The sequence below is a fragment of the Styela clava genome, chromosome 1 (assembly GCF_964204865.1).
Source record: "Styela clava chromosome 1, kaStyClav1.hap1.2, whole genome shotgun sequence".
Lineage (NCBI taxonomy): Eukaryota > Metazoa > Chordata > Ascidiacea > Stolidobranchia > Styelidae > Styela > Styela clava.
The window spans coordinates 3,281,495-3,308,353 of NC_135250.1; the positions used below are offsets into that span (position 1 = coordinate 3,281,495).

The window sequence follows — 26,859 nt, forward strand, 5'->3', positions numbered from 1 at the left end:
TCAGGATGTGCGCCATCTTGGTGTACATACCGGTACTTCGAGAGCCCCCAATGTTTTCCAGAATGTGTAATATGTACTAATTAAATGAGATAACCAATTAATATACAATAAATTATATACCTTGATAGCAGTATCCCTCCATAATGCACATTCATTTCCAAATGATATTCCAATGTTGACTGAAGAAAAATAAATTTATTCCGTTAATTACCGGTATATCTGATGAAAATTAATATACAAAACAATTATATACCTTGACAGCAGTGTCGAGTTGTTAACTTCTACTTCTAAATGATATTCCATGGTAATCCATTGTTATATCCATCTATTCATCATATGTACTACGCAATGTTGACTGAAGAAAAATAAATCCATTCATTTAAATACGTTTACGAAAAATAAGTTTGTACCCCGATCACCAAATACAACATTGAACATATCATTCTCTTTATACCAGTACAACTTCAGTAAGAAACTCAATGTCTAAACGCGGTATTTGAAATGAATGAGTTGATCTGGAAGCATGCTAGATGAAAAAGGCTTTGGGACATTCATAAATAGTAAAAAATGAGTTGATTAAAAGTAATTCCTATTGGTTATGCTCTGTCACTTAATGTCTCTTTTGATGATTCTTTTTCTTTTTTGTTCTCGTTACATCCAAATGTCTTGCACACTGCATGACTTCCTTTCCTGTCATTTTTGTAAAAAGTCGCCGCCACAATCCAAAAATACGAGATTTGAGTAAAACACCCCGCCACGTTTTAGGTACTGCAAGTTGCGCTCGTAACATTAGGGACAGGTTACATAGAGCATGAAATTTCGAGAGTTATACCATTTTGACCAAATATTATTGTAAATCGCCGAATTCAGTGCTGCATTTTATCAATAAATAAAAATTATATTCTGGAAAGGGGGCGTTATCTTTGGCGGCGGATTTCTAAAAAGATCTAAATATTTATCTTAGAAACGTTTTTGTGTTTTCTTGGACAAATAAAATAACTCTACTCAAATAAAATACTAATATTCGGGCGTAGGTGAGTGTGTGGGCATGGGTAATAAATGCGAAAATTCTAGTTAGTCTAGCTCCTGAAAACAATATCTTATGCATATTCATAAAATCACGGACGGTAAACTAACTTTCAAATGAAGTCATGACTATTCCCAGTGATTAATTTGCTTAGGAATCAACGAGCTACCATTTTTCTATCACCGATCGTCCTACATCTCGATCTACATTCCAGAGTAAATATACACCCGTGCGCGACAAATCCACATTGTTAACTGTTATTACCGTGTTACTTGAAACAGCGACTGTGCGGAACTATTGGCGTAATGACGTATGTTTCATAAGATCGGTGAATCGACGAAGCGTAAGGCGCCATATGTATTGTGCAGCTTTTCAGTCGCTTGAGATACCAGAGAATGTAGCAGAAGCAGAAGTAGAGAATATTTAAAGCCAACCAAATATAAGATGAGGGTAATGCAACAGTTAACAATTTGAAATAGTAGAATGTGCTCATAATATGATTACAGGATTTAATCAGGGCCAGATAGCATAGAAGTTCTGAGTTGAATTTGATCTATTATATTATAAGAAATCCAGGAAATCAGTGTTATTTCTGTAAATATTCATATAGATTTACTGATAGAAAAAAAGATTGTCCTGTCTTTTTTAAAGTACCACTTTATTTATGCAAATAATCCTGATTTATTCTGAAAATTTTCTAGGTTGAATTCATCTGATTTGATTGTATGCTAATGTTCAGTCCTTTCTGCCTTTTGCCTACCTCTGTACTCATAGGGCATTTCCTGTTTCAGTGTTTAGTATAGGAAGCATAACTGAATGGAAAAATCATATTTATAATATGGCAATTAAAGCTATATTTTTTGACATGGACGAGACATTGATAGGCACAAGTCTTGCAACAAATGTAGCATATCAGCATACTAAAGAGCATCTCCATGAAAAAAACACTTCCTCTTTGATGATGTGCACTTTATATAAGCATGCAGACAAATTGATTGAAACTTTCAGCCACAGTTTGAATTCTATCAAAAATGAAGAATACAAGTTACAAAGCCCAAGAGACATTAGAATAAAATTATGGGATTCTGCCATTAAGAGAGTATTAATTGAAAACAATGCAACAATATCCTTTGATGAAAGTTTGAAAAGTGCTGAAGACTTGTATAAAATCTGGCATGACACGAGGCTTAATAATTTGAAAATGCTTGAGCCAACAAGTCTTGAAGTATTGTGTAAGTTGCGAAAGCACTATAAACTCTTACTACTGACAAACGGTAGCAGTGTTGTGCAATGGGAAAAAATAAAAACACTAAATTTTGAGAAATATTTTGATTATGTTCTTGTTTCTGGAGACGAACCTTATGACAAACCACATCCTTCTATATTCCAAAAGGCTTGCTCAATATGCCACTGTCTGCCTGATGAATGTACAATGGTTGGTGATACAATTGAGACTGACATAAAAGGCGCAAATGATGCTAAACTTGCAATGTCTATTTATTATGAGAGAGATTGCAATAAGATTGAAGTAGACCACTATGATGACCCTTCATGTATACCTTCCCATAGAATTAATTCTATCTCTGATTTGTTGAAAATATTCATGTCAAAACCAAATATCGAAGTTCGCGCATCTGAAACAATAACTTGTTAGCTATTCCCACACTGTGAAATGGATCTGAATGAGAGTCTGTGGTCAGTCATACTTCTCATTCCTCTTTCCCGGGATAAATAGGAAAATGCCATCTTTTCCCATGTAAAGTATTGTAAAACTAATCAATTTGATAATAGCATTGCTTTTTGGGTATGTGTTTCCATGAGAAATTATTTTCAAACGAAAGCAATTGCCTTTCACCAACAATTAAGCAGTTTTGGGTTTATAGCAATTTCAGTTTTTATATGACTGTAAAATGTTCTATTTTATGCTTTAATTAATTATTTCATAGAGCAAGATATCAATTTCATGTTATTATTCCTGATTTTGTGTTATGAGTCTGAGTCAGTGTAACCCATTTTCCTAATTTATATATTCATATATATTAATATATATAATACATATTATAACGATTTTTAGAAGGCAACAAAAAACTGGAATACTACTGTAATACTTACCATAATACTAACTGTTCATGTTCACACATTCACATATCTAATTTAGTATACTACTATTTTCGCTTGCAAATGTTTGCTTGTCCCTGTTCAATTGTTATTTGTTGTTACACTTGGACACATTTTTTTTCATATACTTGAAGTGTATTATTATATTTTTATTAACATTTTCATTAACTTCATTCTGAAGCACTTTGTTTTGTTTCAGTGTTTGCTATATTGAATGTATAATATTAATTTTTAACACAGGACCAAAAATTTTATTAATTAGGAAATTAAAGTAGGCTTTTAAGTGTAAATATAAAACAGTGAAAAAACTGAATATAGATAGATAAAGTCTGGTTAAAAAAAACTTGGTAACTTTGTGCCCTAATCTTTGGGGTTAATTCATATTTAAAGTCTAATTTCTGAAACCATGAATTTTTACTTCATATATTCTTAATAATATTCTTATCTAATTAATAATGACAAATTATCCACTCCACAAAGTTGGTGATAAAATTCAGACTCAGACTTTCTATTAGACTGTAAATATAACTAATCCAACCTGTAATCTGAATGCTTAACTTGGTTATATTATCAAATTTCCTTTCTCAAGATAAATATAACATATGGGTAATGTAATATAATTATGACTTTTGTAATTATATCGAAATGAATAATATATATTTAATATACTTCTCTGATTTTAAATATACCTAATTTAAAGTTTATTTATTGCAGGAGTTATTTTTGAAGTGCATTCCAAGTTTTATAATTACAAAATCACCAAACTTCAGTATGAGCTGATTATCTATCTTTTTGTTTCATAATACTAATATTTTTACTTATATCTGTAGATAATAAGATACTATTGTGTAGTATTTATCTCTGTAAATATATTGGGTATGGATTATAACTTAAACTGTATCAGAACTACACAAGTCTAAATTTATAAGAATCTGAGAACCAAACGGGAAAAATGGAGTTGTTGGAATTTGTCCAGATTGTCACTGGGGCTGTGACTGCAACTTCAATACTTGCTCTTTATGCTTTTTATTTGTAAGTTTGAAGTAGTATAATATTCCCCCCTTTTAATGTGATTTTGCAGAGATTATAAGACGTCTTGTATTGTTTGATCAACATATATATTGAGTTGAGTAAGACTAATTTCCTATCCGTCTTCTATGCCTTTATGCTAGTGCATCTGTGTGCGTATACTGCTAGGATGCTGTAGCAGGAATAAACATGATAATTCTATCCGATTAAATAATCCTGCTGTACATTTACATTGTTGTAAACTGCTTGTCTGAGAAAGTCTGGCTTTAGTCGTACTAAACGTTACAGAAATACATTTTTGTTGAGGTACAACAGGATTCTTTAATTGGATAGAATATATATCAAAGATTTTAATATCTATAATGAAACTTGGTGTTTATAGTATATGATACCGATATTTCAAAACTGCTTTCATATAACCAAGTGCAATGCTTTATGCTTCATGCGTATGTGATTTTTAATGAGAATATGAATGAGGTATTTTATAGCTTATCTATATGAATATTGACCAATAGGAGTCTTTCCCTCGAAATTCAATGTCTGAAATGACTTTCACTTGCCTACTTACTTTATGCTGGTTAGTGTCATATTGTTTTAAATGATATTTTCAAAATGAGACCTTTCCTACCTTACATATTAAAGTATTAAAAATGTAGCAGGCCATTCATAACCTTTTAAATGCCCATAGTCATATATCGCTATTTTTATTTCCCCAAATTCGAAGCTTTATGCTTGTTAGGTCTAATTCTTCAAACTAAAGGCTTTGAAACTGTATTTTTTGCTTTCCAGTATCGGACTGGATAAAATTATCCATACAAAACAAGCTCCTATTCAAAAATCAAAGGAAGCCATCGAAGGCCACTCAACTGAGAAGAAAATTAAAGATTCAATTTCAGAGCAAACTCGTAAGGTAAAGATTTCCATTTATAGACCGGTGGTTTTCAACCTGGGTTCTGCAGCCCCCTAGGACAGAGGTGGGCAACCTTTTTCGGCTCGCGTGCCAAAATCGGCTAAATTTAACAACAAATTTCTCCCGCGTGCCGACCAAAATTAAAAACAAAGCTTTGCTACTTTCAAAGCAAAATACACAATAATAAACCTTTTTAAACATGTACCAACAGATCCACTATTCAGGAAAATACCAGTTCGGCAAATAGATTTGATCACATTTCTTATTACCGTATACGCTCGCGAATAGGCCGAGTTTAAAACTAAAAAAAAATTGCCAAACTAAGGGACCGTCTTATTCGCGCATAACTCAGATTGCACCAAAAAATCGGCTCATTCGCGCATCAGAATGATGCGAGATGATATTATGCTGACTTGCCGGTAATTCCAAAAGCTTCAAACCATACCAAGTTTTCGTGATAAAAAGCGTGCATGCACACACACAATCGCTTGTGAAGGTAGATTGTCTTATCATACAGCTGATGGCTTGTACAGTCTGTGATTGGTTTGTTTTTGCTCGCTTGTGCAACAGTGTCGATTTACGGCCAGTTGTTTCGTGGTGAAAACGTTATTATTTGGTGCGCTATTGCCGTAGGGGCAATTAACAACGTGCGACTTTTAATCACCTTTACGATATGTTATCCATTGAGGGGCGGTGATAAGGACTCTTATCGAAATTAACCGCGTTGTGGATGATCAAAGGAAATTGTTTTATGCTGACTCAGGGACTCTATTAAACTCCCGACAACAATCCTTTCCATTAATACAAATCACGACGCATGAAAAGCAATATAGACTTTATTAACATGAATTTACAATTAAGAGTTACGAGTAAGAATCTACGGCCGTTGCTAACAAACAGAAATGATAAACGTGAGAAATGTTTGTGTTACAGTAATTTTGTTTTTTTTCTACGCTTTTCTTGAGGCGTCCGGCGTGTAACGATTCGTAGGACCGGCTTATGTGCGATTTTTTATAAAATCGCCATTATAATGCCGTTTTTAGGGAGTCGGCCTGTTCAATCAATTTATAACAGCAAGTTAGCAGGTAACTCTAACCAACATGAGCAGTACAACTTCATAAATCAAGCAGAAATGGTACAGTGGTACAGACGAACTATATTACGTAAGAATGTAGCCAAATGAATGCTGCGCTCTTCTCGACAAAATTTTTCGAGAGCTCACTCTTTTTGTTATGTCATAATATATTTTTGTAGCCATATGTCATGAAAAGACAAAAAGAGTTTAAATAAATAAGGGATTGTTAACGGACGATAATTAATAAACGAACACCTAGTTTCATTAGATAATTCAGACTTCAGAGTCTTCAAACTATTTATCTAAAGGAGAATGATCTCGTTTCCGAGGCCTCGCTCGCGTGCCGAATAAATACGCTCGCGTGCCAAGTTTGGCACGCGTACCATGGGTTGCCCACCCCTGCCCTAGGGTTTCGCCAGTACAGGACATGAGGATTTTAATGATATTTCGTTTACATACTTTTCTCTTTGAATGAAAATACCTTCTTTTTCGTACTTTCATTACCTGAATACATTTGTAATCGGTTGTGCATTAAACACCCCTCTGATGTTTTCGCTTTTGGTTTCTTTTTATATCCCATAAAAATGGTAAATACACAAAAGACTCTACATAGTAGTACATAATAGTGCATCTATTTTTTGTAATGGTAAACAGGGGGCCACAAGTGCTAAATTTCAAGTGCTAGGTTATCCGGTATTATTTAACTCGCTACACTTTAAAAATCATGTCGTTTTGCCAGTATTATTAGGCCAGTAATTGAACTATTGCACAGGGTTCCCTATTTCATTTGAGTTTCGTTCCACCGAAAACCAATGTTATAGACAAAGTTTTATTTGATTACAAAGGCAAAGTTGAACTATGAGGCATGGCACACATTGTATTCACTTTAAATCTTGATTTAACCAATTTTCTTACAATGTTACTAATGTTATATTGCCTTAGATGTCTTTATGGTCTTACAATATGTCCGGATTAGGAAATGATGTTATTAGGCTCATATTTATAGCGTTAATTTAGTCAAAAATATTTTTAATAATATATAATGTAATGCTATACCTAAAATCGAAATTTAGTTCTATATTTTTCAAATATAGGAGTTATTAATTTTTACTTCATTTGCTATGTCTGAAAAACTGTAAGTTTGATTCACTCCAGTTTGAATAGTAAATAGTATTGGTGTATTTAATTTAGAAGCACCAAGTAATAGAAAGAGAAGCCAGAATTCAATCAAGACAGAATACAGATATATCACCAACAGGAAATAACAGTAATTCAGACAGAGCTATTTGTTCGAAGTTGAAAAAAACAGGCGAGGATTCGAATGAGGTAACGAACACAAGTCTGAACTCAACAAGAATTGCTAATTTGATGAATAATAATGTTGGCATAATCAAATTGCCACACATGTACAAAACAAATTAAACATTTTGTTTCAATTGATTTCAAGTGTTTTCGATATTTTAAATTTTTGATTCCAGATATAGTTTTTTAAGTTTTATTTATGATTTATCATTTTGAGTAATTGAAGTATTACATTACGAAATGGTCTTTATTTAACTTTTGAAACAGTAAACTGGCTTTTATTTAATGTTAGAAAACTTCTTTTTAATAGAAAACCACTGTTTATATTCAAATTTCATGCATTCCAGTTCCAACCTATTGAATCTATAAATTGTGTTTTAGGTGATCCTTCTTGAACAAAGTCCAATTTAGTATTTATTTGGGTATGGAAATAATATTTTAGAAAGTATTCAGAAATATTAAATTATGTTGTTTACCTATATTCATCTTTCTTTGAGTAAACAAGGAAAGAACACTTTAGTTTGCCTGCCTGTAATTTATTTGTACAGAGTAAAAAAGACTGTTTGCTCGACATATAAAAGTGCAAACAGTCATTCAACACAAGCAAACAGTCTTTATTATTCCAAGGTGTGTTTGGGAGCGTAAATTTTATTTTCTACTACCTTATGTTTGACTTTTATTATGTGCCATGTTGTACTGGGAAGTTATCAGACCAAAATTGCATTTTAATCTATCGTTCTGATGCATTGAGACATTATTACAGCATCGATAATATTGAATATCAAACAAACTTTAGCAATAAGTTGATTGAAATAAAGCCATTAAAATATTTGAAATACTATAAAATGCTAAAATTGTATTTTTAAGGCTATTCTATTTGCTCAAAGCAAGCTCAGGAGAACTCACTCAGAAATTAAAGAAGACTATTACCGAGCAGTGTTATGGGGCGACCACTAAAATGACAAAGCTCCTGGCAATAAAAATAATTAAAATTGGGTACTTATGTAGTACGTGAACCAAGATGGCGGACAGCGCAAGGCCATAATTTTCAGTTACAAATATTACTGTAGCCACTTGGCTAGTCATCGAATTCGTAATAGAACCAAAATAAGGAAAATTGGAATAAAATTATGTCCTGACCCTAACCTGGTACACATACTACGTTACAGTGTCCGCAATCTTGGTTCACATACTACGGGAGCGCCTAAAATTGTTATTACCGGTAAGTATTTGTCAGAGAAATGGGGTAGGACAAAAACTAAATAGTTTGGTATTCTAAATACCTTTAGAAAATGTTGAATGACTATATTAGCAGTCTATCACGCCATGATTGAAAGCTATTAATTCAGGCCTCAGGGTTTCATGATTTGTCAAGTTATACTTAGACGGGTTATCACCTAAGTCAATGATTCTCTAAATAGGTTGTTTTGTAGTGTCGTTTTGAATTTTCAAACACCTTAACTCAAAATCAATTGAATTGCTCAAGTTGTTGTACAGCCAATAAATTTTTTTTCGTTATTCATTATAGTTGCAATATTTTTGCAGTGTTCCCTATGTTTTATATTCAGGATTAATTAACTCTGTATATATATCATAGGGAACACTGCAAAACTAGTGCAACTATGAACCTGAAATGAATGAATCTCTGTACATTTTTCTAGATTTCTACAACGGTCAAAACAAAAGACACCGTTCCATTGCATTTATGCAATATAACCTGGGAATTGAAGAATGGCTACTATTATTTTGTGTTGGAAGAATGTGGAGGACTACTTGATCTTCCGTTTTGTAAAGTCCTCTTCCCATTTGGAGTAACTTTGCAAAAAATGGAACTTTGTTTCAAGTCTGTTTTATCCAAAGTAAGTTAGGTAGTTATGTCATAATTTGTTTTTATTAAATCAAACTATTTTTAAATATTCTTTTCTGATGTAGTCAAGACTCACCTTTCTCATTAAAGTAGTTTGGCCTCATTTAACCTTGCTTCAACTGATTTTCATTTTATTGATTCCCATGGGATCACCTACAACCACAATTTTGTGTGAACTATTCGCTTCTATATTTTATTATATGTTTGGAATTTTTATTAAAGTCCTTGTCAATGAACAATTTAAATATAAAACAATTGACTTCAGTCTTGTTACATATATTCATCTAATTTTATAATCATTGCCTCGTTGAAGTAAGTTTTATATAGACATTCGAAAGATTGGCTAATCTGTAGGTACGTGGGGTGGTTCATGTAACTGCTGGTCGGTTACTGCTTCCTCCACCATCAAGTCCATACATCTGAAACAAATAACTGGCTAACTAATCCCATGCCTGACATACAGTCTGGTAAGTGAACGACAGGCCGTGTTTGTTATATGATTAAGCTATCTTATATTAGCATTCTTCTCTCCTCAGGATAAATATGTAAATCCTATTCTGTATTGTTTGCTTTTTACCAGTTGTGTATGTTTTACTATAAATAAGTCTAATAGCAACTAGTCGAATGTGAGCAGCTACAAAACTATCTGACTTTGACATAGAATTTCAAGCTTCACTTAAGGATGTATGTATCATATATTAATAACTTCACACTTTAAAGTGTATTAGGAAAGATTCAACTTGTTTTTATTTCAGAAAAGAAAGCATGGAAAATATAAAACACTCATCACACCAATAATCCATTGTTCAAGCTCTAACAATTCAGATGTTGTCAATTTTCTTTGTCCAATTGAAATTAAAGTAAAAATGCTTTGTTATCCACCATCTAACCAAGTCCAGAAAGTTGAGGTAAAAAAACTTTCTGCTGATTTTTTTTTTTGACTAAACAGACAAAAATACATTTTCATTTGCTAATTGTTGTCATTTTAAATTTTGAATTAAAATTTTTATCCTTTAGCCAATGCTGCCAAAAATATATTTTCAAATTTAGTGCTTTGACATGGTTACAACATTTTTCTCATTGCATACGTTCCTATTTTATATGTTTATAAATTTGATCAACTCTAAAGTTTTACCATACTGTTCAACAAACATTGTTCTTTTTGATCAAAAAGGATTATTAATATTTTTCTGTACATTCCAGCTCCAAACAACTCATGACTCAATCGATCTGAAGTGGTCCACAGTTGATAAATTGAAAGTATCTCAGAAACAAGATTACATTTCCTTCAAGCTGAAGAAATTTGCTGGGTAAAATTCACTTGCTTTAAATAAACATAGTACTTATCTTAAGAATGCAAACAATATCTTATTGAGTGGAACAAATGCCCGCTTTGTTGCCATATTGATGCAGTCGGTTTTATGATTAACTAGTACAACTTTATTATGGGGGGATTTCACACTTTTCAAACAACATTCTTACCACAGATATGTATTTAGTTTTAGAAGCAAAAAAATACCTACAGGTATTTCTCTCTTTTACCCTAAACAAGGCTTTATACAAATGCCCACTGATACCCAACGGTTGTAAGAAATATTTGGAAATGTTTCCAGTTCATGATTGCGTAACCAATTTATTACACCCTGGGTGAGGGGGGATGGGCGGGGGTGTGTGAGATTTGAACAAGCATTCAAAAGAACATCTGTATAGTGAACCGCATTATTCTCTTGCCTCATTATCTTTGAGTTACCGTATTTCCAGTTGGAATAATTGATCGCCCTTCTCCTGCAGAATTTGAATCATCAAACTAGAACTGCATAGCTGTGGTTGGTAGATGGATACCAGTGGGTGCATGAACCAGAGTAACCAGCAGATCGAAAATGATAATGTTCCAAACTCTTAGTGAGGTAGCAGTTAAGCCATATTAAATTCAAATACACATTTTCTAGCTCTCATATCATCGTTTGAAGTGAACCAACTAAAAATATGTCTAACTTGACCAATTTCTTTCCTTTCAGATTCAGAGTAATTTGTCGTAATGCGCCAAGCTTTATTCCTGCATATGATTTGTTCCATACTGTTTATGTCAAGCGGCCAATAGGAATAAATGATCCGATCGAGCAAAACTTCTTCGTACTACTACACTCCAGTCATCGTGATGTTCGTAAAGAAGCAAATGCCAGTCTTGATTCAAGTGCTATTGAAATTGTAGTGGGAAAGCAAATCTTGCCTATCAGGTATTATTCTATTAATGAGATCAATGTGTAATTCTGAAACAAAATTAATATTTTATAATTTTAATAGTGCAATATATGGTATCTATAGTACTATATGATTTATATTTACTGTAAAAATATAGTCAGGGGTATAGTCATATGGAATCTCTGGAATGTTCTACCTATGCATACACTTTGTATGTACCATGGCAACTAAATAAAATGTTTATTGACCAAGTTTGTTTTGAGACATTTATTTGCATATAAGGATCAAGCACGATATTAAAAATAGAAAAAATTCAACTACAAAAATTTTAATATTTGCAAGTTATTTTAAATTTCAGCTAATAGCTTTGACTCGAGTCTGAAATTAAACACCAATGAAAGAGCAACACTCAATTTTAGAAATTCAAATAGCCATACTTTTTCAAAGTAGCATTTCTATTAAAAAATTATTGGTGCCTTGGCAAACATATTGGCACTTCTCACACTTGGGCATATTGTGCCATCTGCCAAAAGCATTGAAACTCACACTGCAAGTTAAAATTTAGAAGGCTGAAGCCACATTTATCATTTTAAACATATCTTTTCAGGCCACCTTGTACTTTTTCTGCAAAACTTCAGTGCGAAGGAATGAATTCAATGTCACCAGTTATTGAACACAAGATCGGAAGTAGCAGAGAAAAAATACTTGTACATCTCCCTATTTCTATCAAAAAGGAAAGCATTGAGTCAATCCCTCCTCACCATTACAAGAACTTGCATTATTCTGTATGGTCTGAGCATCAGAATTCACCAATATGTTATCGATTCCAGTGGTCTTTGCCCGCGCCTGACAATTTGTATGACCCTTATGTCAAGCCAAGCACTACCATCAATGCAAATGGTGAAAGATCAATAGGCCAGCAAATAAACTATTGTAATTCATGTCCAAACTGTTCTTTAAAATCCAATTTTTTTGATAATATGTTTCCTGATCTCCCACATACTCGATCTGAGGAAAATATCAAAAGAAGAGAGCCCCTAACTTCTGACAATGCTGGCACCAACACTTTAAGCAATAGTACTAGCCCTTTGCAACCGTTCCCCCAACTTGACATGCAATTGCCTTCAACCAGTACTCCTCGTCCCAATTTTCTAGCATTGGAGCATATCAATCAGTTTCTTAATAAACCTTTGTTGGATTCCTCAGATATGGATTCTGGCTTAAGTTTTACTGCTTCCACACCTGTTGATGACTTGTCGGACGTGTTATAGCCAAATATAGCTAGTGAAACTGAAGGATGATATTTCTTGAAGCTAAATCTTGTGTTTATTTCTTGAAGCTCAGAAGTCAGTATTTTAAAGATTCAAATTTTTCAGAACTGGAGTAGGAGTCAAAATTTATATGCCTGGACTAGACGTCATTTTCAAAATAAACTATTTTAAAAACTTTTCTCTACCTTTAGGCAAAATTGAATGAATTGAAAAACAAATATTTTCATTAAGCAACCCTTAATTCATATTCATCAATCAAATATAGAAATATGAATAAGTTTCAAAAATTAAAAACTTTTATTGATGTTCACACATCACACATTTTGAAAATATGTATGGTCTTATGACTTAACCTAAAAAATAAAATACTGGGTTGCTTTCATTGTGTCACAGATTTGAGATTTTAGTTTGAGTCACATTACAACAAAAAGCTCACTCTCTTGACTAAATTATAGGTAGATGGTGACAAAATTACCAGAATTCTATCTTTTTTATTTGCACGATCTTCTGTAAAAATATTTGCATGAAATGTCATGATGACAAATTACAATACTCCAATTCATTCCAAATATGTTTTATCGATTTTTTTTTGACATTTTAGAATTAAACTTAAATTGAATCAAGTGACTTTTATATTTGAAGTAGAAAAGCGACCTTTTTGTCTCGCTTATTCATTTAAAAAATGTGATTTTTTTCTGAGCTGACTAAAGTGTATATCCTATTTAATGTTACATATAAAATTTTAGTATTTAGTTAAAATTGATGCTAATCGATCGCTTTGTATCTGAATGCTTATTAAGTTGAAACAAACTATGTTGCTACTGTCTAATATCTTGAGCTCAACTCTGGCTTCTCATTCCGGAATAATAAAATTTTCTTCTCTGAATTGTGTCACAACTCCGAAAAAGCACAATTTGACCAAAAAATAATTGGAATGCTTTGTCAATCCTTTCAATGCTTTTTCAGATTGGAAACTGGTTCGATTACCAGTACTCCCGTATTAGGTGTACCAGATTAAGCCATGATTTTATTCCGATTTTACTTATTTTAGTTCTCTATTACTAGTTCAGGGACTGTCTGTGTTAGCCGAGTAAATATACCCACTGCCCATAGATTTCAGTTCCTTTACATAACTTGACATAAGGTAGGCAAGCAAAATTAGTTATCTCCATATTGGTACACACACTTCTGGAGAGCCTGATTACCAACTATTGCAAATTTGTAATTCTGGTTCGGGAAATATAATTCTGGCTTGGACTTCGTCTTCAGAGAGCACAAGAATATGTCTTCAATATCAATAAAATTATTTCTAAGTTTTGGATCCACGCTCTATCATTATATCACGCATATGTAATATTTAGTTTATTATTTTGATAAACTTACATAATAATTTTATTGAGTGCTCTCAATATTAATACTCAACATTTAAGATTCTTGCATCTTGACATATTTTTTAATAATTTTGAAAATTGGAGCATGAAAGTACTAATTTTTTGTTATTACTTTTCATTTGTATATCAATGGGAATTATCCTCCATGCAAACATTATTTTACCTTCACAAATGGTAAGGAAAAAAAAAAAATAATTTTTCAGAATGTTTGAAATGTAATTTTTGCATTTACTTAGCATTCCGATTGTAAATTTATCAGAATAGTGTCTTTATAAAAAATTAAATTAATATACCCAAAGTCAAAGTTTTTCATTCTTACTGGTTTTTCAATTTCCATAACATGAATAAGCCAGGTGACAATAATATGCTATCCAATTAAATGCTTTTATGTCTGTAACAAAAGAAAAATGTTTCAATTGTTTTTCATAAGGAATGTAAATGCGGCTCTAAATAATACATTTTCCAACATCAGGTGTTATTTTAAATACAAAATACTAAATTTTTTAAAGCATTATGGAAATAAAAACTGAACCTAAGAATTAAATTTCCCCATTTTTCATGCTGATACTTTTAATCTTAGCATATTTGGCTGTAAATTTGGACCATGTCTCTTTCCATTTCGGATATGTAAGTTGAATTCTATTTTAATGGGAGGGGTGATTGTCATTGTTTATGCATTTTATTTTATGTTTTACAATCTGTTTATTTGTTTCATATAAAGTTATGCAATGGTTTTCTCTTTTAACAAGACTCTGTAACTGCATACACGGCTCTATACTGTTTTTTGCTGTATTATTATATTTTGATAACAGCTATGTACTACACTTCTCACAATAGTTCATGATAAAAGTGGTGAGCATAAGAAGTACATTTATTTATTCCAGTAATAAATTTGAGTCTTTCCCCCACTAGGTAAATTTTGAAAAGTGATATTGATAAAAAATTATTTTTTGTTCATCATTAAATGAAAAAATAAATATTGATAATGTATTTGCTGATTATGTCAGACTAGTAGTTAGAAAGAAGTCTAAGGATTAAGGAAGGGTTTGTTGCATGGGTGTATTAGGCACGGGTGACACTGCTCAATAACAAAATTTGGTTTCCAGTGGTCCCTTCTTCATCCTGAATTGTTTTTATCATTATTTATTGCAATTTGTATATCAAGTGTGCTTTCAGCATAGTGAAAAATAAACTCACAGATTGCAGACTGTTGGCGATTGCCTTAGTCCCTCGACTGTCTCAATCGCAGAAATGAAAAGTTCTGATAGGCTTTGATGAATTAAAAATTACATATTTTTCAAATCCAATGTCTTCTATGTACTCTGTACTAACTGTCTATGTAGAGTAGAGCCTTTTTCGAAGCATAAAATTTTTTACTACAAATTTGGCGCTTCGGGAATATGTGCACCAAGATGGCGCACAACCTGATAACCCCTACCTGGTACACATACTCTGTTCAGGTTGTGCGCCATCTTGGTACACATACTTCGGGAGCACCCAAATTTTTGATTAAATAATGGAAAACAAAGATGGAGAATAGCTTGGTTCAGGCACCAGGTTTACATCTTTTTGCTAATATAATAAAATACCTGGTCGGATTACTGTCAGATATATAGACCACTGTCAGTTCAATTATATTCTCTCCAATTAACTACCTCTATCTATATATTATTGTTAGTTCTTTATATTCAAATGCCTTTGAAGCAATAGACCCATTACAAACAAAAAGTATACACCCATCATGCTTGGACATGTTCATTATAGATACACAAGCCACGTCAATGAAGTTCTGCTTTTTCAACACCCGGGGAAAACCCAACATACCTGTTTATATAGAGAGAGGGAGAGTTGCCACGTATTCCCTCCGATGAGAATGGAGAGTTATATTTATTTGAGCCAGGCTGAAATGAAGCATGAAAGCACAGGTAAAGTGCTAAACATAACCAGAGTCATGAAAGTGGGTATTTACAATAATTAGCAATTATCTGGAAGATCAAAGGCAAAGGGGAATTATATTTTATAGGAAGAAAGGATATCAGCTGTTGCTATTGAATTGGTGGTTTGAACACATTGGTAGAATTAACCTCTTTTTTGTAAATTTAGATCGATTTGTAACACTAGCCAAGTTTATGCATGGGAAAGGAACGACAATAGGACATTTTAACTTTATGGAAATCACTGCCTCTGGTTCGGCTAGCAGTTAAGTTCAGCCAGTAGTTTATTTTTTCACATACCAAAAATACAAAGTGTATATACAGGATGAAGACAAATAAATAATTTTGAAGCATGAAGGGAGACCCGATAGACCAGTAATTAATAGGTATCGAGCAGTGTCAGTAAGGGAATAGTGAATTGTTTGAAATTAACACTGTTTCTTGAAGTCACTTTTTAATCATAAATTGTTATGTTATTCATTATTTGGAATGACCCAAAACTAGCAGATGGGCCTTGCTTAATAGATCATAATATTTATTTATTCTTGTTCAGTCCTTTTTTTAAATATTAATAAGTATTAATTAGCCATCATGTTACATCAAGCTACTGTATCGGACACAAATTTCAATCTAACTGCTTTCTGTTGGTTCGATGCTATTCTCATTGCTCTTTCATTCTTTTTCTGGTAAGAATTTTTTTCCTTTTTTGTTAGGCATTTATATTCAATGACTTTTGTAGTCTAGAGCTGTGGTTACCAATCAAGATGCATGGACTACTTACCACTTTTCCACAAGGAGAATCTTAGCTTTTCACAGAGTATATAAATTTCAGGCAAATCCTGAAAAGGGTCTATATGGCACTACAAAAGTTGGGAACCACTGCAATTGAGCATAGCGTGTGTGTATGCGTAAATTTAGGTTTGAAAAATGCAAGTTGTGTTGCTGCCAAATCATGTTTAGTTATCATTATGATAATCATATTGTAAGGAAAATGATAATATATTAAAGATATACCATCATTTTCGATTAACAATAGCTCACTTCACTGTTGTAAATTTCTTTGTATTTATACCCATGGCTTTCATATTCGGTCATAACCGGAAAGTGCAATTTAAACTATTTATTTCTAATATGTTTTGAGTAACTCTGTAAATTGCGGTTGAGATTCAATCAATTTATTTTTTCAAGTAAAAATAACCAACACAACATACCGTATTATTATATCGTATTAAATTATTCCATTCAAAAAATTGGTGTTTTTTTTCATTCTTGTTACAGGTTGTATTGCCGTGATACAATTTACTTAAATGAAAAGGTAAGTATTTTATATCATATCTTAAAAGGTTTCTTACTAAATACTATTTTTGCAAAATAATATTCAAGCTAATTTCGCATGCATGGACATGGTGTATGTTGCTAAGTTTCAATGTCATAAATTTCATATCAAAGAGAGGACATATACAACAAGTCTGTATAAAAAATATTTTTTGACTATGACAAAATTAAAGTTTTGTTCAAACAAAATTCTTCAGATATATTTGATTATAACTCATAGCTCAATGATATTTTTTCAAAGTTTTCAATTTTTTCTTATGAAAAAATATCATAACTATCTATTTTTTGGCCTTGTGTATTGTTCAAAATTAGGCCACCTAATCAAAAAGTTACCTTTTATTGTATAGAAATTAAAGTTGGAAAAAAGAAGACAAGAAGCTACTTTGGAAGCAAAGAAGCTTGTCTCAGCAACAAAAAACATGGGACATAAAAGTAAAATTTAATTTGTGGTCGAGCCAGAAAATACCATTTTTATTTTTCTGCTGAAACTCACTGTAACCCATGTGTGTATGTCAGCAGCATAAACAATTTTTCAAAGTGTAACGACTGATCTGGAAGTACTGGTACCTCATCTAATTTTATTCACATAATATTGGTGTAATATCACAAGTCTAAAAAAGCTCAGTAAGATGACTAGACTAGACTTCAAACTCCATTTGAAATTTTGGCAACTTGAATTTCAAGTCTTCGTTTTTGTACCGCAGTAGAGTTCATAATGAATTATTTTATTTGATAAGCTCATTATTTACAATGCCCCCATTATTGAAATATATTTTTTGTACATTTGCTGTCTCAGATAATGGAAAGAAAAGAAGACCAAGTAAAGGAGATTCCAAATCGGATAAAGAAAATTTGGAAACCAAGAAGTTTAACAAACAAAAGCTGAAGACTTCAAATTCAAAGAAATCTAGTGAGAGTTCTAATTCAGAATTTATATTTTCCTTATCGGATTCATCTGAACTATTTTTAACTTGAAATCAGTTAGTATAATTCTATGCTATGATTTGTTATAGTTTCAGTAACTTTTGGCACTTGAGTGGCAATTCGTAACATTGCTCAAAGATCCTTTATTTCTGAATCTCGCATCATTTAGTATTCACTTACATGTAAGTCTAGGCTATAATTTGTTATATTCTCAGTAGGTCTTGGCACTCCATTGGTCACTCCTAATTTCATTTAGAAATCAATCTCTTTTATTTCTGAGTTAGTTCCGCACAACCTTGCTTGGAGTAAATTTTATAAAAAAAAATGAAAATAGCATTTGACAATGATACTAAAATTTTTTCTGATATGAATGTCTTAAAGGTTAGAGATCAGATAGCCTTTCTTTTAATTACCTAGTTTATATCTAATTTTCATTCAAGCACCTAGTATTCTCACTTTGTGTGATCAATGCATATTTCCAGTCTTTCAATACTTTAATTTTATCGTGCGGTTTTAATGTTAACAAAATTTTTTATTACAGCCTCGAACAAGGTGGAGAACATCGGTTCCTTCACTCCAGAACAAGGTAAACAGAGAAAGAAGAAGACACAACAAGATTCTAATGAGAAACCACATCTATCAGGTTGTATTTTTCATATGTTAATAAAGAACTTTATTGTAATAGTACAAAATAAAAGCATTTTTATGTACTTGACCCCTCATAAAAGTTGAAGCAAAGCGCTGGGCGCAGGGGTGTGTCTCATCGTGCTAAGCATTAGGAACACGCTCGCCATCGCACATCTGATTACTCTATGTGAGATCGCAAGTTCAAAGAACATGCAGGGATAGTTATGTGCGAGAGAATCGCTGGACTCTCGCCACTGATGGCTGACATAACCGCATGCCGGTTACTGCTTCCTCCACCATCGAGTCCATGCTTCCGAAAACAAATTACTATCTAATCCAATACCCGACATGGAATGGTAACCAGATGAGAGGCTGTGGTTTTGCCATATGGTTAAGCCGTCTTATTGACTCGTCTCTCCCTTATGAAAAATGTGTAAATCCAATCCTATCCTATCTACAAAATATGGAAGGAGTTCCTATTATTGGTAATACCCCAATTCTTTCCAGTTCCACATTCGCTTGGCTTGAACATGAGACATGTCTGATTATAAAACTATTTTTTTGGATGATCAACTTTTATGTCCCATTGCTCTCTTTTTTTGTTTAATGATTTCATTCATCCCAGGTATAGCAGCAACCAAACTTCAGTGCTCGGCAAGATACAGCAGTGGGGATCTTGCAGATCAGTCAAGTTCTGACTCCAATAAAAATGAACCTTTCCAGGTTAGTTTAAACAGAAAAAAATAGTTTCTGGGAATCAAATCGTTACGGTAAATTCAAAATATGGAATATTTATGGTTTCATATGGTTCCATAAATATATGGTTTCATTAGGGTTGACCAATATTTCTTCAATTCAAAATCAAATTAAAATACTTTTCAAATCAAATTAAATCATTCAATCTTCGCAGAAGGTTTCATAATTTTAAGTGTTCAAATGAACAGATATTTAATTAGTAAGATTGTGCGGCTCCCCCATAGTATAAGCCCCAAGATGGCAGACACCTGAACATAGTATGATTACCAGGTTGGGGTTACGCCATAATTTTATTCCAATTTTCCTTATTTTAGTTTTTTTACGAACTCGGGGAATCCCGTAGTATTTGTACCTGAAATTATGGCCTAACCCTAACCTTGTACACATACTATTTCTGTTGTCCGCTATCTTGGTTCGCATACTATGGGAGTACTCATTATATGTGCAAATACACACATTCATATTTGTGAAATCAAATGGGATATTTGGATTCAAACCTAAAAATGCGAGTCAGGTAAATCTTAACTTTTATTTTAATTATCCACTATCGTCTACAATAATGAAAACGTGTATTATCGGCTTTATAAGTGATTAGAGGTAGCAAGGTAGGTAGGTAGTATATTTTCAACACATCAAGGTCCAGAAACATTAGTTATCAGAATATGGGTAGCACAGTAAGACGTGTAACCATGATTTTAAATCACTCAATTCTAAATTTCTTCAGGAAATTCCCAAACAGAAAAAAACTGTTCGTAGGCAAAGAAGAACAAGCGGTGCTGAGTCAAGCGTCTCATTTTCTCTTACGTCCAAGAAAAATATTGATTTTTCCAGCAAAGATCGAGGTTATTTTGAGTTCAAATTGGGATTGGAAGGCGGTGCCGTTAAACTGCCATTTTGTAAACTTGAGTTCCCACCAAATTCTGTCGAAAGAGAAATGACTATCAGTGTGAAACCAGTCTATACTCAGGTATATTTATCTCCACATCTTTATTAATAAATAGCGAATCGATGGTTGGTGCATAGGTCAAAGGCCACATACATCTAAAACTGGTTACCTCTGATTACTCTGCGTGGGTTTGAATCCCATGCAGGGATGTTTATGAGCAAGATGATTGCTGGACTCCTCGCTGCCACAGGGTGGTCCACGTAACCGCTGATCGGTTACAGCTTCCTCCGCCATCAAGTCCATGCTTCCGAAAACTAATAACTAACTAATCCCATACCCGACATGGACTGGTAACTGGACGAGAGGCCGTGGTTTATCGTATGGTTAAGTCATCTTATCGGCTCTTCTCTCTCCTGGGATAAATATGCAAATTTTATTTCTCCTCTACTAAAGGTTGAATATAAAAAAATCTCATTCAAAACTAGAGGTGCGCTAGGAGTGAAAACCATAATAAAACTGACAACTTCAGATGCTCTTTATGTCACTGTACACACTGCAGTCAATAAGGGTGTTGAGTATTAAATTATTAAAACAAAACATGATTATAATATAAGCCATCAATGTTCTAAGCCAGTGGTTCTCAATCTTTTACTGATTGTGTACAACTTTTGTGTTTTTTACTATTGCCATAAAAGTTAATTGTTGCAATGATTCAAAGCTGCTAGCATACCACTTGAAAAGCTCCTACATACGAATAGTGATACGTGTACCACTTGAAAGATTCCTGTGTACTAATAGTGGTACCTGTCCCAATAGTGGTACCTGTACCACTTGAAAGGCTGCTGTGCACCAATAGTGGTACGTGTGCCACTCGAAAGGCTCCTGTGTACTAATAGTGGTATGCGTACCACTTAAAAGGCCTTCTGCGTACCAATAGTAGTACGCGTACCACTTGAAAGGCTCCTGTGTACCGATAGTGGCACTGGTATGCGTACCACTTAAAAGGCTCCTGCGAACCAATAGTAGTGTGCGTATAAGTTGAGAACCACTGTTATAGGCCAAGTGAGGGAGGTATTTCCCAGCAGGCCTGCTCTGGCGTGGTGACTGTTGTTGGCTGAACTATTTATTCAATTTCATTTGCAATTTTCATACAGTGTCCAACGAGAAATGAAAAAAATATTTGCTTCCTGACATCAGCAATTTTTTTCAAGCTTGACGAATTGCTTGAGAAAACAATCAAGATTAGAAAACCAGTTCATATATTTCTTGCAACTGAGCGACGGTCAAAGGGCACATCTATAAACGTTATTGTAAGTATATTTTCAATGTTTTCAGACTTTATATTGATTATGATTACTGTTTAACGAGGATAATTATATTCTTTGGTTAATGAAATACCAAAATATTTCATTTTTCTTATTAATGAAGCATGGTGCATATAAATATATATATATAAATATATGCACTAATCTTTTGTTAAGTTTCTTAGTAATAACTAGATGTCATACAGTTAAATTTTTCAATAATTTATCAATGTTCTACCTGGACAACGCTTTTTTTTTTTTTTATCTTTATTCAAGTCATCCCCAATGAGAATCAATTCTGTGATTGATTTGACCTTGGATGACCTGTGAATTAACTTGACTTACGACTCATATCTTAGGGACTTCTACCTAACACTGATATTGGCATAAAACGTAAAATGCTATCAGAAGAAAGCAAAAAAAAGCTTAAGTAGGCAGACTGTAATATTAATTTTTAAAACTTGTATTTGTGTTTATTGTAGATCCAAAAAGCTAGTGACTATAAGAAGTTGAACTGGGAGAAATTGACCAGGAAGAAAATTACAGTTGGAAAGTATATTGAATGCCACAGCAGATTATTATGTGGGTAAGTACACTGTTTCCTATGGCCTAGTTCCTATTACATGCAACTAAACAATAGTTTAATTATTTTCATTGATCATGTTGAATTTTATTGAGATTCTCTGACCAATGGTACAACAAGTACGACAGATTTCTTTTTAAAAGGGGAATCTCAAAAATGTTTTGCCCCATTTATCCCATATTGACTGGCACATATCCTCTATATTTCCTAGTTCTGATGGTCTCACTTTATATGAATGCACTAACGTTCTGCCAATGTTAGATATTTTTAATTAGAACATGTTCCATCTCAATTTTGAAAAATTAGTTTGAAAAAAGTTGAATTAACTAACGCTCACTACTGCCATATCCATGGTTACAGAGTTAGTGGTGTTCGGAGTCATCTTTTCTTTTGTTTAAATTTTAAGCGAGCGACTGTTGGTTATAGGAGATCGACTCGAGATATATATATATTTTTCAATTTACATTAACTTACTTCGACTTTTTCTTCTTTGTGTTATTTTTTTTTTTTTAATAGACTTATTTTATGCGTAACACTGCTCGATAACCAGTACTGGTTTACTGTGTCTCCTTCACCCTGAAATATTGCCTATTTATAATTTATTGCAATTTGTATGTTTGTGCCTATTTTCAGTATGGTGAAAAATATACTACTGATTGATAAACATTCCATAATTTTCAACTTCGTTTTTTATTTTAGCTTCCGTGCAGTCACTTTTTCAGCGATCAACTCGCTGTTGACACTATACAAGTACATTGTCTACATCAAACGTCCCACAAATATTATTGATCCTTTACAACAAATACTCGTCATTAAACTTTATGTTGATGAGCTGAAGTGCAGGCCTAGTGAAATTCTACTTGAAGGGAATATTTATGCGAGGTAATAAGTTTTGTAGTTTGGCATTTAGTATGCAAAAGTTAGAGAGCTTTAAAACCTTACTTGTTGTCACATACTATCGCATCAAGTCCATGCGTCTGAAACAAATCAATTGCTACCTGATCCCATCCCTATATGAACTGGCAACCGGATAAGAGACAGAGTCATATGATTAAGTTGACGTATCGGCTTCCTCTCTATATATGAAAGTCCTATTCTATCGTACATTACTACTCATCCTGCCAGTAATGAACTCTGTGTGTGTGTGTGGTGGGGGGGGGGGGGGGGGGTCTATGTGTTGGCTACATTGAATAGACCTAGGCCTAATGATTCAATAGATTATCAACCTATTTACATTCCTATTCACAGGCATGCATCAAACCTTGAGTTAACACTAAATGGGAATAAAAAGGTCAATGTGAAGAACAAAAATCAAACTTTTACCATTCCAGACATAAATGGTGACAATGAATCTCTGGAGCAAGACATTTGCTCATTTTGCTTAGAAAAATGTAATCCAGATTTCCCGATCTCTCAAGATATGGTTGTTCACCTTCACCTTAAAATCAAATCAGAAGATGATTCAAAACCATCCAACTTTCCATTTTATTGGTCCAAGGACTGCACTGTGCCCCCGATCCACATGCATGTATCGAATGGAGGAACTGGAATGAAAAATGAATTTTATCTATTGAAGGATGGATCTGCTCATTAGTGATCATGAACACTTCTTATATAAACGTTTGATGCGATTAGTAAAAATATTGATCTAATAATCACAAAGAGCATGTACAAATTTGTTTAGTACTTTACCAAACAAGCCTCTTTCATATCTGAAACTTGACCTCAATTGTTTCGTAATTTCTAAAATTAACTGTGCTCATTAAAAGCAAACAAGTTACTGACAATGTTACATTGTTTATTAACAAAATTCATTTATCAACAATACTAGCTATTTTAATTTCTTGTTTGTTAGGAGCATCAAATAACTGTTTATGTTCAAAAATCATGAAAATAATTTTTTGTGTGTCCATATATTTGGCAATGTATAGAGAAAATACTTTTTGTAACAAGTATTATTTGAATCTTTTATTTTTAAATGAATTCTGTTGTTTTTAACTGTTACTGACTATACTATATGAATATGCCAAATATAGAACTATGTATCGAGGGTTGTTCTTCACAACGTTTTAAAAACTTGAATTTGCAAATTTATTTTTGGTTTTAAATAGTGATAAATGAATTGAGTTTTTGTGATGTTGAAAATTATTAACTTTTTTTACTTTCAGCTCTCTATATAAAATTGCCTATATAAATATGCTCTTTTCTGCCTATCTCATTTTTTTTTATAATCAGTCATTTAAATAAATAATTCAAATATTGCATACTCATTCTGTAATTTCTGCCAAATAACATCTAACCTTTGAACTTCCTATATTTTTTATTTATTTTGCCAAATGCACTGTAGTACTAATGATGCAAATTTTGTAGCATTCCTTCAAAAATATAATTTATTTTATAATGACAAAACAAAGTATATTCTGTGATATAGTCTGCGATGAAGTTTTGAATTAGCTGTTCATGACTTGGTTGCTTTTTATTGCAATGTTAAATTAATTAATTGTTGTTTAATCAAGTAATGATAATAAATTTTTGTTTTTGTGAAAATGCAAAATGTCTACAATTTGATACAATAAACACAAATAGGATATATAAGACAACCAAAGGGTATTTGAGGAGGCTCGATTCCCTTCCCGTCAGACCTTTTAGGAAGTATCAAATTTTCAAGAGTCATTGTCAGTGTTCAGAAGACGACATGATATGATTTACCATGTTTCATAAAAATAAAGTGAATTAAATCTCTCGAACAAAAGAACTTGACTAACCACCTGGACAACTTGAGAATTTAAAATAAAATCTGGGCGAGTTTATACTCACGAGTATGAAATCCTTTGCGACCTGACCTTGAAACAGCAGCGATTAGCGATTGTAAAATTTCAAAATACAGAATTGCGATATAGGAAACCTAAAACTGGCAATTACAAATTTGAAATGAATTAATTACACACCTATCTATAAAAATTCTATTTGTTAAATCTATTAGTATATATTTACGGGTAAATTGAAAATACTAGTTGAAAAAGTTAATATTCCATTGCTTTTTTAAGTAGAAATCTTCAAATTATTACATTACTCTTTGCATTTGCTAAAATTATAAACTTAAATTTAACGAGTGTATTCATTGTTTGTATATGCAATAATTTATTTCATGCCCTTGAAGCATGTTAGTCGTTACTTGAAAGTTCATGACTAAACTAGAAATATTTTCCTCACTTTATCGTAGTAATTCACTTATATTTGTTTTTATTTGATATGACTGTCTATGTATAAGCAATTTGTGGTTATCTGTATAATTTGGATTTTCCTATTCATTTAGGTCTTAGGTAATTCCTTTATATTGTGCCATTTAGATGTCTACGAAAAAAAAAGGTCTCATGAAAAATGTTGTCAGCCAGTGCCATGATGAAGATGTCGGTGTGGGAAATGGGAATCAGGCAAAAATTCCATCAATTAGTATAAGCTCTCCTATATAGCCTCTGGTAAACGGTGATAGTTAAATATTTCATACGGTATTCACCGTCGATATAAAGCATAGTACCGTGCTTCCCCGAAAATAAAACCTAGCCTGGATTTTAAAAATGAATTCAATATAAACCCCCCCCCCTTAAAATAAGAATTTTTTTTTTGAACTATTCGATAGCAAGAAATCTCCTCTACACGTTGGAAAAGATTAATCTAAAACTTGTGGGGGAGGTGAACGTGTTATTTAAAAGCAAATGGATATCGGTTTTCATTTTTTGTATATTTGAAAATCTCGTAATTCACTACTTCGTAATTTTGTTTTTAACAATGAAAATAGAAGACATCCCTTGAAAATAAGCCCTAGTGTTATTTTTCGAACGAAAATTGAAATAAAACTAGTCTTATTTTCGGGGAAACACGGTAGTTTCAAAACGCTAGATTTTTTTTTTTTTTTCAATTAGATATTAGAACCTTGGGTTTCGCTTCTCCATAACCGATTTGGTTCCCCGCGACTTTCCTTCACCAATAAAACTGTGTAAATTATTCTTTTGTCGTAATTTATGATTGTGCTATTTTTTTACTGGTTGGAAAAAATAAACTTGACTTGAGTTGCACAAACACGAAAATCGACTCGAGTTAGAAAAGATCGTGTTGGAATTTATCGGGTTGGACTGGTTTTTGGCATCCAATGAACGAGTCGGTATTCAAGAAATAACAGCAATAAAATTTACAGTTTCTAAGTCGGCATAACACCTCCGTATAAGTCGACCAATCGGGGTGCAATAATCTTATCTGTTGGTAAAAACCCGTTTCGCATCAACTCCGGTGGCACGTCACTAAAGTCTACTGCGAAGTT

General features: G+C 32.8%; 3 protein-coding genes across 5 annotated transcripts; all 3 read left to right on the forward strand.

Moving 5' to 3' along the window:
• The first annotated feature begins 1,425 nt into the window (after positions 1-1,425).
• LOC120348437 (N-acylneuraminate-9-phosphatase-like) lies at positions 1,426-3,899 on the forward strand. Its single transcript, XM_039418555.2, has one exon. The coding sequence runs from the start codon at positions 1,866-1,868 to the stop codon at positions 2,679-2,681; it is 816 nt and encodes a 271-aa protein (XP_039274489.2). The 5' UTR covers positions 1,426-1,865; the 3' UTR covers positions 2,682-3,899.
• Positions 3,900-3,970: 71 nt separating this feature from the next.
• LOC120348436 (uncharacterized) lies at positions 3,971-15,290 on the forward strand. Of its 2 annotated transcripts, none has more exons than XM_039418554.2 (8): positions 3,971-4,177; positions 4,964-5,084; positions 7,354-7,485; positions 9,123-9,320; positions 10,084-10,236; positions 10,532-10,638; positions 11,347-11,565; positions 12,138-15,290. In XM_039418554.2, exons 1-8 carry the CDS (start codon positions 4,098-4,100, stop codon positions 12,799-12,801), a joined length of 1,674 nt encoding a protein of 557 aa, XP_039274488.2. In that variant the 5' UTR covers positions 3,971-4,097; the 3' UTR covers positions 12,802-15,290. The 2 variants fall into 2 exon arrangements, with proteins under 2 accessions (XP_039274488.2, XP_039274486.2); XM_039418552.2 differs by having other exon boundaries at positions 7,351-7,485; positions 12,138-15,289.
• A 1,390-nt stretch (positions 15,291-16,680) lies between these two features.
• LOC120345223 (uncharacterized) lies at positions 16,681-25,877 on the forward strand. 2 transcript variants are annotated; one of them, XM_078116552.1, is made up of 11 exons: positions 16,681-16,812; positions 17,405-17,441; positions 17,809-17,893; positions 18,258-18,371; positions 18,927-19,028; positions 19,638-19,735; positions 20,493-20,735; positions 21,809-21,964; positions 22,441-22,544; positions 23,241-23,423; positions 23,790-25,877. In XM_078116552.1, exons 1-11 carry the CDS (start codon positions 16,718-16,720, stop codon positions 24,133-24,135), a joined length of 1,563 nt encoding a protein of 520 aa, XP_077972678.1. In that variant the 5' UTR covers positions 16,681-16,717; the 3' UTR covers positions 24,136-25,877. The 2 variants fall into 2 exon arrangements, with proteins under 2 accessions (XP_077972678.1, XP_077972682.1); XM_078116556.1 differs by having other exon boundaries at positions 17,818-17,893.
• Positions 25,878-26,859: the final 982 nt, after the last annotated feature.